Source organism: Danio rerio, chromosome 8, assembly GCF_052040795.2.
Source record: "Danio rerio strain M-AB ecotype USA chromosome 8, GRCz13ab, whole genome shotgun sequence".
In the NCBI taxonomy this organism is placed as follows: Eukaryota; Metazoa; Chordata; class Actinopteri; order Cypriniformes; family Danionidae; genus Danio; species Danio rerio.
The window spans coordinates 18,905,605-18,919,071 of record NC_141028.1 but is presented as its reverse complement, the minus strand read 5'-3'; the positions used below and the strand labels follow the sequence as shown (position 1 = coordinate 18,919,071).

Genomic DNA, 13,467 nt, shown 5'->3' with positions numbered 1-13,467 from the left:
GTAATGAATGTATTGTTAAATGTTTGTTCATTTAGTAAATGAATTAACTAACATTAACTACTACAACTTTATTGTAAAGTGCTACTTATGTTTTATAATGAAACATTATTTAAAAATTCCTAAAAATATATTATTTCTTTATTTATTGTCTTCAAGCAGCTTTTACTATTTGGTGTAAATTCTACAAATATTTATTCACTCCATATCATCAGAAAAATGTCTGAATAGTTTTTTTCTTACTGGCCCAAACCTGACTCCAGTTTAAAAATATTATAACAATGGCAGGATGTGTCAGATAATGATTAGTCCAGTCAACATTAGCCACTGTAAATGAAAATAAACCTTCATTTAATGTCTTTAACACATATTTTGCAGACTCAATCAAGAATATAAGATCAGCTTAGACATTTTCAATGTTTAAATTGTTAATGCAATTTAATGTCATTTACAAAGCATTAAAATGTTAATGCGTGTGAATGTTTGAGTTTTAAATACTAAAATCAGCTCTTTGTAGCTTAAAAATATCTAAAAATATCTTTAAAATATCTAACAAGTTTATTTCCGTTATTTGCTACACAGATCACTGCTTAATCAAGCCAAAAGTGTTCTGAGAAAATCATACATGCCTAAAAATACAATTCCAGAGTTAAAAAAGGATCTAAACTGATGCCGCATATACATTGTTGACAATTATGACAGTTAATAAATCATAAAAACAATGGCAGCTGGACATCTCTACACAATGTTTTTCATAGCAGACTATTTTTGATCCTGAAAGTGTGATTTCTCTCAGTCCAGTAGGATCTAGCACTTGCGTGGCGGCTGTGAGCCAGTTTTATACAGGATTTGCCACTACTGCTATTGCGAGTGTTAATGCATGCTAATGTTTGAGTCTTTATAAACTCTTCCATATGTAGCCTTATATAATTGATACCTGACCTTATTTGCTACACAGATAACAGCTTCATTAAAACAAAAGTGTCATTTAGCTTGAAAATCTTATGAAGTAATTTACACGGTTAATAACACTTTAGAGCTGTAAAACAGATCCAAATAGAAACTGATGAATGATGAATGCAATCCCTTTAACTGCCTGCTCAACCAAATGGTTGACCATGTTTGGACGGTTTTAAATAATGTCTGTTAAAGTCATTTAAAGAATGACTGTTTTAATTAATGGCTTATAAACACAGCAAAAATCAAACAAATATAATCCTTTTGCTTTTTTTCAAAAAAAAAAAAAAAAAAGAAAGAAAGAAAGAAAGAAAGAAAAAAAAGAAAAAAAAAGAAAAATGTTTTAAATTTTTATCTCATACTTCAAAAAATGAAGATGATTTAGTATTTAAAATGTTTTATTTTGATAATGTTTTGATAATAAATTGGTCTTACACTTCATATTTTCTGATTTTTCATAGTTTATGTATTATTTTCGGTACTTTTACCTCAAACCGACATAAACCATTTAGTAGAGGTTGATATTTTAGAAATTATGGGATGTGTTGAAAAAAAAAAATTTGAGTGTATCAACTAGCGGCATTAGGAGTTAAGATCCAATAATAATAATAATAATAATAATAATAATAATAATAATATCTTAATTATCCTATATTGGCATGGACAAAACAGGCCCATAGTCAGCCTTTAGAAAGGGGTGGTTCTTTTTTTCTGAAAAAGTGGAGGTTTTATAATGTTTTTTTTTTTTGCAGTTATTCTCCTCATTTTTCTATTTAATTATGCATTTTAGTAACAAGTTAAGAACTATCTTTGCTGGATTAGCTTCTCAGATGGTGATCATAACCAAACCTTTTTGATGCAACAAAAATATTTCCTACAATTGTCAAAGTACCATACTATTTTACTATGAAGTAATTGTTTACTAATTAGAATTTAAACTGTAAGTTTTTCCAGTTTTATAAATAATATTATGACATTTGCATTTTAAAAAATGAATAAAAAAATATGAAAAAGATTCTTAATTTTAAATACAAATTTATTATTCATTCATTCTTTTTGGCTTAGTCTCTTTATTAATCTGCGGTCGCCACAGTGGAATGAACCACAATCTTATCCAATATACTGTATGTTTTACACAGCGGATGCCCTTTCAGCCACAACCCAACACTGGGAAAGACAAATTTATTAACATTTATTATAAAATAAAAACAGAAATCTGGTAAAACTTGTTTTAAAATACAAACTGTAGCCTATGGGCAAATAAAAACAGGCCAGCACATTCAACTTCCCTCAGTCATAATTTGGCCACTTGAATAATTAAAAATTATTTTAAAGCCTTCTTCTATCTAAATTTTTCACAATATATGCTGGCATTGCAATGAAAAATTGGATAAATGAGCTCATATAGGGGTAACGATCTAGACTTTGTAAGTGGGGGGTGGGTCTTTCGAACCCCCTGAACCCCCCCTTGGCTACAGGCCTGTTATTAGAAATGAGTTATTGAAACTATTATGTTTAAAAAAGCATTGATAAAAAAATCTGTCTGTTAATCAGCAATTGGGGAAAAAAAAATAATGAGGGCTAATAATTTTGAATTTAACTGTGCATATATATATATATATATATATATATATATATATATATATATATATATATATATATATATATATATATATATATATATTTTTTTTTTTTTTTTTTTATTCCCCCCACCCACATATTACAGTAAACAGTTTTTACTGAGTGGTATACCATGAAAGAAATCAAGTACAATTGGAACATAATGATTTTTAAAATGACCTCAGAATAGAGCTATAAATAAACCTGTAAGTGATGCCAAAGTAAAGAGATTTGTGGCTTGGTATAGGATAAAAAAACGACTTAATTTAAAAAATAATGGCTAGAAAAAATGAATAAAATAAGTATTATTATGTTTATTATATAGTAATAAGTATCATGTTGCGTACTTGAAAACTACAGATACAAATTAATGAAGCACAACAAAAGTGTATTTTGGATGATTTCTTTTCCAAAATCTCAAAACTGACAGGTGCTTTTGTTTGGAGTGTCTCACCTTAATAAACGTTTTTTTTTTATGGCATCTGAGAATCTTTGCATCTGAGACAGCTAAAGCAGATTTCACTCAGTCCAGTAGGATCTAGCACTTGTGATTTATACGGGATACGCCACTTCTGCTACCGAGCTAAAGCAACAAAGCAGACTGACGGGCCTTGTGCATTTCCATGGATACTGGGCATGGAGGAGGAGCAGAGGGAGGGGGGGGGTTCACTTGAAACACATGCATGAAAATATGTGTATTTGACGCTTTTGTTACTGATGACCGGTCACCTCTGATAGACCTTTAGCCTGGTTGTATGAGAAATACTGGAAGCATCTGGAATCTGTTTTTTTTTTCTACGCTGTGGCTGAGCGCACTGGGCGAGATGAACACTACAGGCTGATTAGCATGCTGTATGTGTACTAGGGCCTTGCTGGAGACGGTGGGCATGCTCAGTGCAGCCCCAATGACGATTCTGCTGCTGTTTTTGCAAACAGTGAGAGCACTGGCTGAACGACAGCGAAGCATGACAATACACTGACACTCCATCTGAATCCACAAAACAACCGAATGCTTGAGTTACTGATGATGATGAATATTAATAATCCGACGCTCATGTATGAACATGATATTATAGAGTATGAAAACTGGTGATCTGGTGATATTTACTGGTGATGTGGTCAACCAGAATTAAACCAACAGCAGCCAAATTTAACACCAACATAAAAAAATAAAATAAAAATCAGGACACATTGTACCACAAGATGATATTATAAACAAGTACAAAATACTCAGCTCATGAAGCAGTTCAAATAAAATACAACAACAAATCCATAACAGATGCTCAGATTGTGAGAGAAGCATCTAAGAAATCATTAACTTCAATAACAATAATTTTTTTAAAACATTATAAATTATAAATACACAATAGTTTGCATTTGGAAGAGCATCTGCTGCGTAAAACAGATACTGGATAAGTTGGCGGTTCATTCTGCTGTGGTGACCCCAAATCGATAAAGGGACTAAGACGAAAAGAAAATGAATGAATGAAATGCACAATAGGTGCCCTGATTGAGATTGTGACTGAAGTTTGTAAACTTGTTATATAAATAAGTGGCTAAAATGTAATTTCTTTAAATGAATAAATCATATATTACAAAAAAAATGGAAAAATAATACCCTAATTGTGATTGTGAGAAAAAGTTTGAGATATAAAGAATTGAAATAAAATACAATAATAATATTAAGCAATAAATACACACTATGTGTCCTAATTTGGGATTTTATGTCAAGTATAAAATGAATAACTCAAATAAATTAAAACAAAATTGATTTAAAATATGCTACAAATACACAACCTGAAATAGCAATAAAATAATAAAAAGTTTTAAATCCAAAATAAGTGCCCAAGGTCATGCCTTGAAATTTGGAGTGAAGTTTGTAAAACTGATATAAGTAGTCAATAATTGCAAAATAAATGAAAAGAAATTGGCCTAAATTGAGATATTTTAAAAAATAATGACCCTCCATCACCTTGCAGAAGCACTCAGGTGAATCCTCAAACAGCTCAAGAGTAGATAAAAACACCTGTACGCTCTTACCTTGTTGGATGCCATCTCGCTGACCGAGTGCCTGGTCTGCAGGGTCTCCAGCTGGTCGAGGCACCAGTCCAGCTCCTCCAGGGTCTCAGTGGCCAGCTTCTGGTAGGCCTCCTCTGGAGGAAGAGAAGGAGGCAAGCGGTCAGATCTCAGCTGCTGTAGGGGTCTAGCTGAGGCTCCCAGCAGAGGGCCCAAACTGCTGTACACCGCCATGTTGGGATATCCCGACAGAACGCATGGGTGATTCTTCATGCTGTGCTGAAGCCCTCCACAGTGAATGATGGGGCTCCAAATCGAGCCAAAACACAAGGTCTCCAAAAACAGCAGAGGGGTAATCCGAACGAGGCGACCGGCAGTGGGAGAAGCAGGGGAACACTATATCCCTTAAGAAAACACACAAAGGGGCCACACAGATCAACAAGCTTGCTCACAAACAAAACCACGGCCGCAGAATCCACAGTCCTACATGTCAGGAAAGCTCTCATCCCCAGACGGAGCGAATGTCATTGCTGTTTGCAGGCCCATCTCTGCCTGATGGATGCCCCTCTACATCCAAGAAGCCGCTGGCCCTCAGGAGCGTGCAATCCGGCCCACAACAAAGCAGACAGGCATAGTGTCATAACAATAACACACACACGTACACACTCGCTCAGACACACACACACACGCAGAGCACACACGCAGAGCTGACGCCAACAGATGAGGGACTTGTGTCTGTCTCCGCTCCTGCCGCAAAAAAGACAACAGAGGTGCTGGCATCTGCCCGGCCCCCGTTCTCTGAGAGGTGGATGCCCTGCACGAGCGCGGGGCAGCCGAAGAGCGTCGCTAGCCGAACGTGAGCCGAGCTTCCTCTTGAAACAGAAGCCTGAAGCCTGCCAGTGCCGCTGCATGCAGGAGAGAGAGAGAGAGAGACAGACAGAGCTCCAGCCAAAACCTGGCCTGAACTCCAGCGGATGAGGAGCTCAGCCTGCATCACAGATGACACTAGCAGAAATAAGCTAGCTCTGGGAGAGAGAGAGAGAGAGAGAATGTGCTTTATGATATAGGTTTACAATCAGCTGCAGAATTTGAGTTCCCATTTCAAGTATTCTTACATTTCTTTGCTAAATTTCATCAAATGTTCTTTACAAGGCATTTGTGCACCTTGAAAAACCATATGACCATATGAGGGCATAAAACAAGTGGGAAAAAATAACAAAGGACTAACTATGCTTGACATGTTGCTTGTTTGAAGCAGCTATGACAACAAAGCCAGACAGAACGTATGCATGTGCCACATGTACACTCCTTTAACAATGCGTGCATTATCTTGTTCATTGGCTGTCTCTCTCTCTCTCTCTTTCTGCATGTGTGGTGGAGAACACAGGGCTGGGGTGCCACTTTCTCTGAAAGAGACTGCACTGACGTCAATGACATTCTTCTCGTGCTTAGCGCGACATCATACACCAGCCCATGAGAGGGCACTGGCTGCACAGACAGCAGAGCTGCTGCGAAAAGCTGAACTGGAATCCTGCAATCAGGATGACGATGCTCTCACTGCTGTGTCAACCAGGACATTCTCTCCAGAATCATTTTAAATATGATTAATATACAGTCTATATATATTTACACCTCAGACCATATCATTTATTGTAGAAAACTTGTCCTAGAATTGTAGAAAACGTGTAATACCATTAATGTTTGCAATTCTTGATGTACACTGTGGAATATGAAATATTTATTATTAGAAATTAATATAAGTACATATTCAACATTAATATATCTCCACATCGTGTAATTATTTTGATCAAAAACTTTAGTAAGACTTTATTTGAAGGTATCCTTGTTACACATGTTCCATGTAATTACATTATTTACACTTAATTATGTATAATTATCCCCAACTAACCCTAGACCTAACCTTTATCCTGGCCCTAACCATATAGTACAGGGGTGTCCAAACTCGGTCATGGAGGGCCAGTGTCCTGCATATTTTAGTTCCAACCCCAATTAAACACACCTGAACCAGCTAATCAAGCTGGTTCTAGGTATACTAGAAACATCCAAGGAGGTATGTTGAATGAAGTTGTAGCTTAACTATGCAAAACATTGGCCCTCCAGGACCAGAGTTTGGACACCCCTGATATAGTAAATAAAAAGTACTTACTATACTAAGAGCCTGGTTTCTCTCTAGGTTTTTTTTTCCTTTAAATCCTCAATTAAAGTATGTTCCTCACCACTGTCGCCATTGGCTTGCTTGGTTTGGGTCTTGTGGAGCTGCGCATCGGTGGATTTGCTCTTCAGTGTTTGGACTTCCAGCACTGAAAATTAAACCACAATGAACTGAACTTCAACTCTGAAAACTGGACTGACTAGAACTAGAACTTCTGTGTTAATCTGCTTTGATACGATCTACATTGTGAAAGTGCTATAGAAATAAAGATGAATTGAATTGAATACTAATTAATGCCACTCAATGTAGTTCAATGAATATTTACACTGTGCCAAGGACACCTTAAAATAAAGTGCAACCCAAGTTTTTATCAATTGACATCCCTAATTTAAATGTAATTGTCACTCCAGAAATGTACATGTTAAAAATGGTTCTGCCCCTTGCTTCAATTTAAGTCTATTTATCACTTGTTTTATTGTCTGTGCAAGTCTAATCACACCTCTTAACAAGCTGTAGCTTTTTAGGACTCAAGCCATAGCAAGCCCTACTAATTAGTCATTTAGGTGACACACAGCGACTTAGAAAACACTTATTACGAAGACAATCTCCCTGTAGCATTATAAGGCCTAAACAGCAACGTGTCTTTAGGACATAACCTCCTGATGACCAGCTCAAATCTTGTACAATCCCAAACATTATGGCTGTCTACAGCCATCCAGGCACTTTTAATTGTAACATGTAGAGCTGCATGGTATTGGAATTTTTTTAAATTATGATTTTTTGCTTTTCTGCAATATTTATTCCTTCTATTTTTTTTTCGACTTAGTCCCTTTAATAATCAGGGGTCACCACAGCAGAATGAACAACTTATCCAGCATATGTTTTAGGCAGCAGATGCCCTTCCAGCTGCAACCCATCACTGGGAAACACCCATACCCTCTCACTCTTGCATTCATACACATACACTATAAAATAATATAATATAATATAATATAATATAATATAATATAATATAATATAATATAATATAATATAATATAATATAATATAATATGTTTCCAAGTGATGGGTTGCAGCTAAAAGGGCATTCACTGCGTAAAAAATATGCTGGATAAGTTGGCAGTTCATTCTGCTGTGGTGACCCCAGATTAATAAAGAGACTAAGCCGAAAAGAAAATGAATGAATATAATATAATATAATATAATATAATATAATATAATATAATATAATATAATATAATATAATATAATATAATATAATATAATATAATATAATATAATATAATATAATAATACATGATAGTAACAATACTTTACTGTTTTTCTGGGATGTTTAACAGTATTTGAATATAATATAATAGTACACAAAAATATATAATAATAATAATAATAATAATAATAATAATAATATAAAATAATAATAGTCTTGTACACGCAATCTAATACAATTAATCAAACTTTGTTAATAGAATTTTGTGCCCAAAATGTTTTAAACTAGGCATGCACTGAATTTTTGACCACTAAAAATTTATCGGCCAAAAGAGAAAAAAGAAAAAGAAAATAAGCACACCTTCGAAAACTTTGCATGTGGGCCTGGGTTAACTTTCAAAATAGCTCAATATTCTACTCTGTGGATCCTGGCCCTAACCATACAGTAAGTACTAAGTGCATGTAATTAATTTACAGTACTTAAATAGTTACTCTGTGCCAAGGGCATCTTAAAATAAAGTGCAACCCAAGTTTTAATCAATTGACATCCCTATTTTAAATGTAATTGTCACTCCAGAAATGTACAGTGTATACTAAATGCTAAAAATGGCTCTAACTCTGGCTTAAATTTAAGGCTGTTAATCCCTTTTTTTGATGCACAAAATCAAAAACCTTGGATGCGTGTCTTGGTTATCACTCAAAATAGCTCAATAATCTACTCTGTGGATGTTCTGTTTATGTACACGTACAGTTGAAGTCAGAATTATTACCCCTCTATAATTTTTTTTTTCTTTTTAAAATATTTCCCAAATGATGTTTACAGAGCAAGGAAATTGTCACAGTATGTCTGATATTTTTTCTTCAGGAGAAAGTCTTATTTGTTTTCAGTGAGAATAAAAGCAGTTTTAAATTTTTTTAAATCAATTTTATGGTCAATATTATTAGCCACTTTAAGCTAATTTTTTTCGACTGCCTACAGAACAAACCATCATTATACAATAACTTGCCTAATTACCCTAACCTGCCTAGTTAACCTAATAAACCTAGTTAAGCCTTTAAATGTCATTTTAAGCTGTATAGAAGTGTCTTGAAAAATATCTAGTCAAATATTATTTACTGTCAGCATGGCAAAGATAAAATAAATCAGTTATTAGAAATGAGTTATTAAAACTATTATGTTTAGAAATGTGTTGAACAAATCTGCTCTCTGTTAAAAAGCAACTGGGGGAAAAAATAAACGTGGTCTCATAATTCTGACTTCAACTCTATGTATACATTGCTATGCACTGCACATGCATCAGAAAAGCAAAGTCTGCTCAAATAATGCGCCGACAGGACATTTCTATGTAGTATACTTGTTTTTGCTGCTTGCGATAGCTCTACTGTGCTGTCATGGCAACAAATGACACCTCTTGACTCGTTCGCTGTCAATAACATGAGCTTATTTTATGGCCCTGTATTTTTAAAAATCTGTATGATTAGCATTATTGAGCAAAATTTTTCGTACACATTTTTAAAAATATTATTTATTAAAATAATAAATTATTTTACAAAGCAATTTTCATATTTTGGAATTTGCAGTTTTGGCCCTGAATTTTTATTTCCGTCGCGTCCCTACTGGCTACATCCCTACTCACTACTACTAAACTGGCTTGAAATGCTTACACAGCCCTGGCCTTAAAAACGTATGCAAATGTTAAACTTTCACTCTCATTTAGTTATACTTAGCAATGAGTCCACATTCCACTGTGGAGCCTGATCAACAATAACCCCGACCCAACATTGCACATCCTACATGCGCACATTGTGAAACCATACATCGTGCCGCCCTGGTCACATGACATATGAACTCAGCATGGGTCGGTAAATTGTATAATGTGTCCATCTGCTCACTGCTTCTAGTACAAATCAATAGAATAAATCTATAACATTGGTGCTTTTCATCTGTGCGGCTGAACGCTCTGCTCATGCTAAACATCCAACGCAGTTCTAGGTCAAACACCTGCATCTCAAAAACAAGCTTTTCCTTAAACCTCATAAACAGAGCACCACGATTATACCAAAGCGCAATATTTCTGAAGGCATGCTAAATGATAAAGCTGATATATGCATAAGCAAACAATTATGAAAAATAGAAGCTTCACTTTGTGCATTCAGGGTATGGTGACATGTTTCATTTCTCTTATCAGCTTCAGGGAGTGATATGTGACGTCTGGATGTTGCCCTCATGCTGGTATAGACAAAACGGAAGGTGCCACACAAGGACAAGCTCATCCCTCATATCACACAGTTCTCCAAACAACCCTTATCCCAAATACAAAACCAAGCCAAAAGACCACAGGAAGAGCTCTTTGGAGAATCTGGATATCTTACGAAAATCTGTTATGCAGTTTTGATTTTGATAACTGACGCTAAATCTATTACAAAACTGATTTAGTAACTGATATAAAGCTGAAATAAAAGAGCACACAAGTATTTGAAATACACTTAAAGGGATAGTTCACCCAAAAATGAAGATGTACTCACTATTTACTCATCTCATCAAGTGGTTCCAAATCTTCATGAGTTTCTTTATTCTGTTAAACGCTAAAGAAGATTTTAAAGAAAGCTGGAAATCTGTAACCATTGACTTCGATAGTAGGAAAAACAAATACTATCAACCCAGGCTCATTTTGGATATGTATCCCTGTATACATTTCTGGAGAGTGCGAAAAACGTACCAGGAGCTACGTTTTTTTTGCAGGTTTTGTTTTAGCAAATCTGCCAGAGGCCATTGTGTACGTTTTTTTCAGATCTCAAATTTCTCTTGCGAGTATTCACGCCTGCTGTTCTCATGAAAATCCACCAGAGGCCGCTGTCCACTGACTGACCTAACAACTAATATCCCAACCTGACCCCTTCCCCAAAAACAACCGAGAGTGTTTTCAAAATCAGATCTTACCACGTTCTCACCCTGTTATTTACTTGTTTATTATATTTTTATTGCCTATTGTTTTAGTTTAACCTGCTTTCTGGAATCGTTCTTTGCGGAACTTGTACCACTTCATCACGGTCAACTCCTCTCTGTGTCTTACGTCCACTGATGTTCGTGACGAGCCACTGGGCAAACTGGTAACAATGGAAAAGCCGTGCATATGGAGGTAAGTGGTCAGTTGGTAGCGTAAAAAAAAAACCATAAGTCGTCAGCGGTGTCATACTGCTTCGTAGCAGTCAATTTAAAGACAAAATGCAGCCATAGGTAGCTCTGGCTACATATTTCCCGCTCTCCAGAAATGTATACAAGGGTACGTTTTCACAATAAGCCTGTGTTAAATACTATGGAAGTCAGTGGCTAGAGGTTTTCAGCTTTCTTCAAAATATCTTCTTTTCTGTTCAACAGAAGAAAGAAAGTCAAACTAATTTGGAGCAGGTAAAGCGTGGATTAATGACAGATTTTTCAGTTTTGGGGGAACTATCCCTTCTGAGAACTAAATGACTAAAGGAAAGAAAAAGTCATTTTAAAAAATGGAAAAACAAAAAAACTAAGAATTCTTAGTATATAAACAATACAAAAGTAGGCCTTGTCTTCAATTTTGTTGGCAATATTAAAATAATAATATTACATGTAAGTAAAGGTAGATATACCTGTGTAGGAGGTCTTTGTGATGGGAGGTGGGTTACACATGGGGGATCTCCTGTTTAACAAAATAAATAAATAAATAAATAAATAAATAACAGTCAGACTGCTGTTAACACACAACATATGGGTCAAAGACATGTTGGTGTCCATGTTAAATTAAAGAGAAGTGTCTACTTTAATGTTTCATCTATTACTGAATGGCATTTGATGGGTATACATGATTAAATTGTATTTATAGAATCAAAAGGAGGACACATTCTGATTTATAAGGAAAAACTATATTACACTTTTATTGTTGTGATTCTTATACAACTTTCTTTTTTAACCCATATGCATATTCCATCAATGTTAGAGAGAAAAAAAATAAAAAAGAGAATAAAAATGTGAAGATTTGAAACTGCAAATGACTTACTTGTTATTTGATCTTTCCTGTTGTACATTTGTTAAAGCAGCAAAATTATTCCGGACAGTTCTTAAACTCGCCAGAACCTGAGAGAAGAAAAGTATTTGATTTATTTCTCTGTTGCCAAATCCTCTCCTTTTAAACTTCAACATATAAAATATAGCAATACCTGTGCAAAAGGGGTAACAATCATGTCATCACCATGTCTGCAAAAAAAAAAAAGGATTAATCACTCTGTTACGATCACCAGTAATCCAGCCTGTGCAGATCGCTGGTAAACACAGTTCGCTAACGAACTACAAATTTGCCAACAAAAGAACTGCAATATCCAGTAATGCACCACTCAAGCCTGGTTTATACTCGACACATCTGCTAGTACGCTTGAGTGCGCGGGGCGAATGTGACATCATCGCAGAGTTTGCAGAGGTTCGCGCAACATGATTTCTGCTGGTGGAGCGCATGATTTTTTTTTTTAAAAATCTCGAGCAAAAAGTGCGTGCGGCGCCGCAAGTGGCTTGAATATGAAGCACTTTGAAGAGATTTTGTTTGAAACAATATGCCTGTACAGACATCTTTATGATCTGTGATCAAAGAGATAACCAAATGATCAATAATTCTTGGCTAAAAGAATTATTCTTGGCTAGAAATTGCAAATGCAGTGTGAAAGGAAAAAAGTTTTTGTTAAAAAGTTTGAAAAAACCTGAGGGATACGTTTGTTAAAGCCAAAAGAGGCCATGGCAAAAGTGGAGACCGAGGTACACAATTACAGAAATATGTGTTTCCACCATTTATAGATTTTACACTGATGTGTTTAATTTTAAACAATTTCATTGTTACAAAACTATAATTAAGGTACAAATCCTTTCTTTGATAACTGGAAAGAAATGTTTCAATCTATTGGTTTACAACAGGCATGTCCAGACTCGGTCCTGGAGGGCCGGTGTCCTGCAAAGTTTAGTTCCAACCCCAATCAGACACACCTAGGCTAGCTAATCAAGCTTTTACTAGCCATACTAGAAACATCCTTGCAGGTGTGTTGAAACAAGTTGGAGCTAAAATCTGCAGGATGCCGGCCCTCCAGGACCGAGTTTGGACACCCCTGGTTTACAATATACTGTTGGCCTGTTTTTCTAGGCTGTATTGGTGATAATGGTCAGGAATGTTGGACCATTATTGCCTTTTTAGCATAAGGAAATGACAGAAACTAGCCAGACAGTAATGTTTGAATTTTGGAGCGGGCTAAATCAAAAAAAAAATCTGTATCTTTTAGTAAGTGTACTTTTTTTGCTTTTATTCTTGTCATAATAAAAATATTTTTGTAGAGTAACCCATTTTCTCTTGTTATTTCTATATTAATAAAATTATAATGCATCAAAGTTTAATTAAAAATCTTGAATGGTTATAAAAACCCTTATAATCATTTAATTAATTTATAAAAACAATAAAAATAATTAGCTTAAAAATCTTGAGCGA

At 35.1% G+C, this 13,467-nt stretch overlaps 1 protein-coding gene across 5 annotated transcripts in view; it reads right to left on the bottom strand.

The window, feature by feature from the left end:
- Positions 1-13,467, bottom strand: part of pde4d (phosphodiesterase 4D, cAMP-specific) — a 234,878-nt gene that overhangs the window by 27,657 nt on the left and 193,754 nt on the right. For 4 of the 5 annotated variants that reach the window (XM_087264470.1, XM_087264469.2, XM_087264472.1 and 1 more), the window contains exons 3-6: positions 12,164-12,200; positions 12,004-12,080; positions 11,597-11,646; positions 4,615-4,727 (exon numbers count right to left, since the gene is read on the bottom strand). In XM_087264470.1, the coding sequence (XP_087120596.1) occupies positions 4,615-4,727; positions 11,597-11,646; positions 12,004-12,080; positions 12,164-12,200 (277 nt within the window). Of the gene's footprint in view, positions 1-4,614; positions 4,728-6,827; positions 6,912-11,596; positions 11,647-12,003; positions 12,081-12,163; positions 12,201-13,467 lie in introns of all 5 variants that reach the window. The other variant, XM_087264468.1, reaches the window with a different exon arrangement.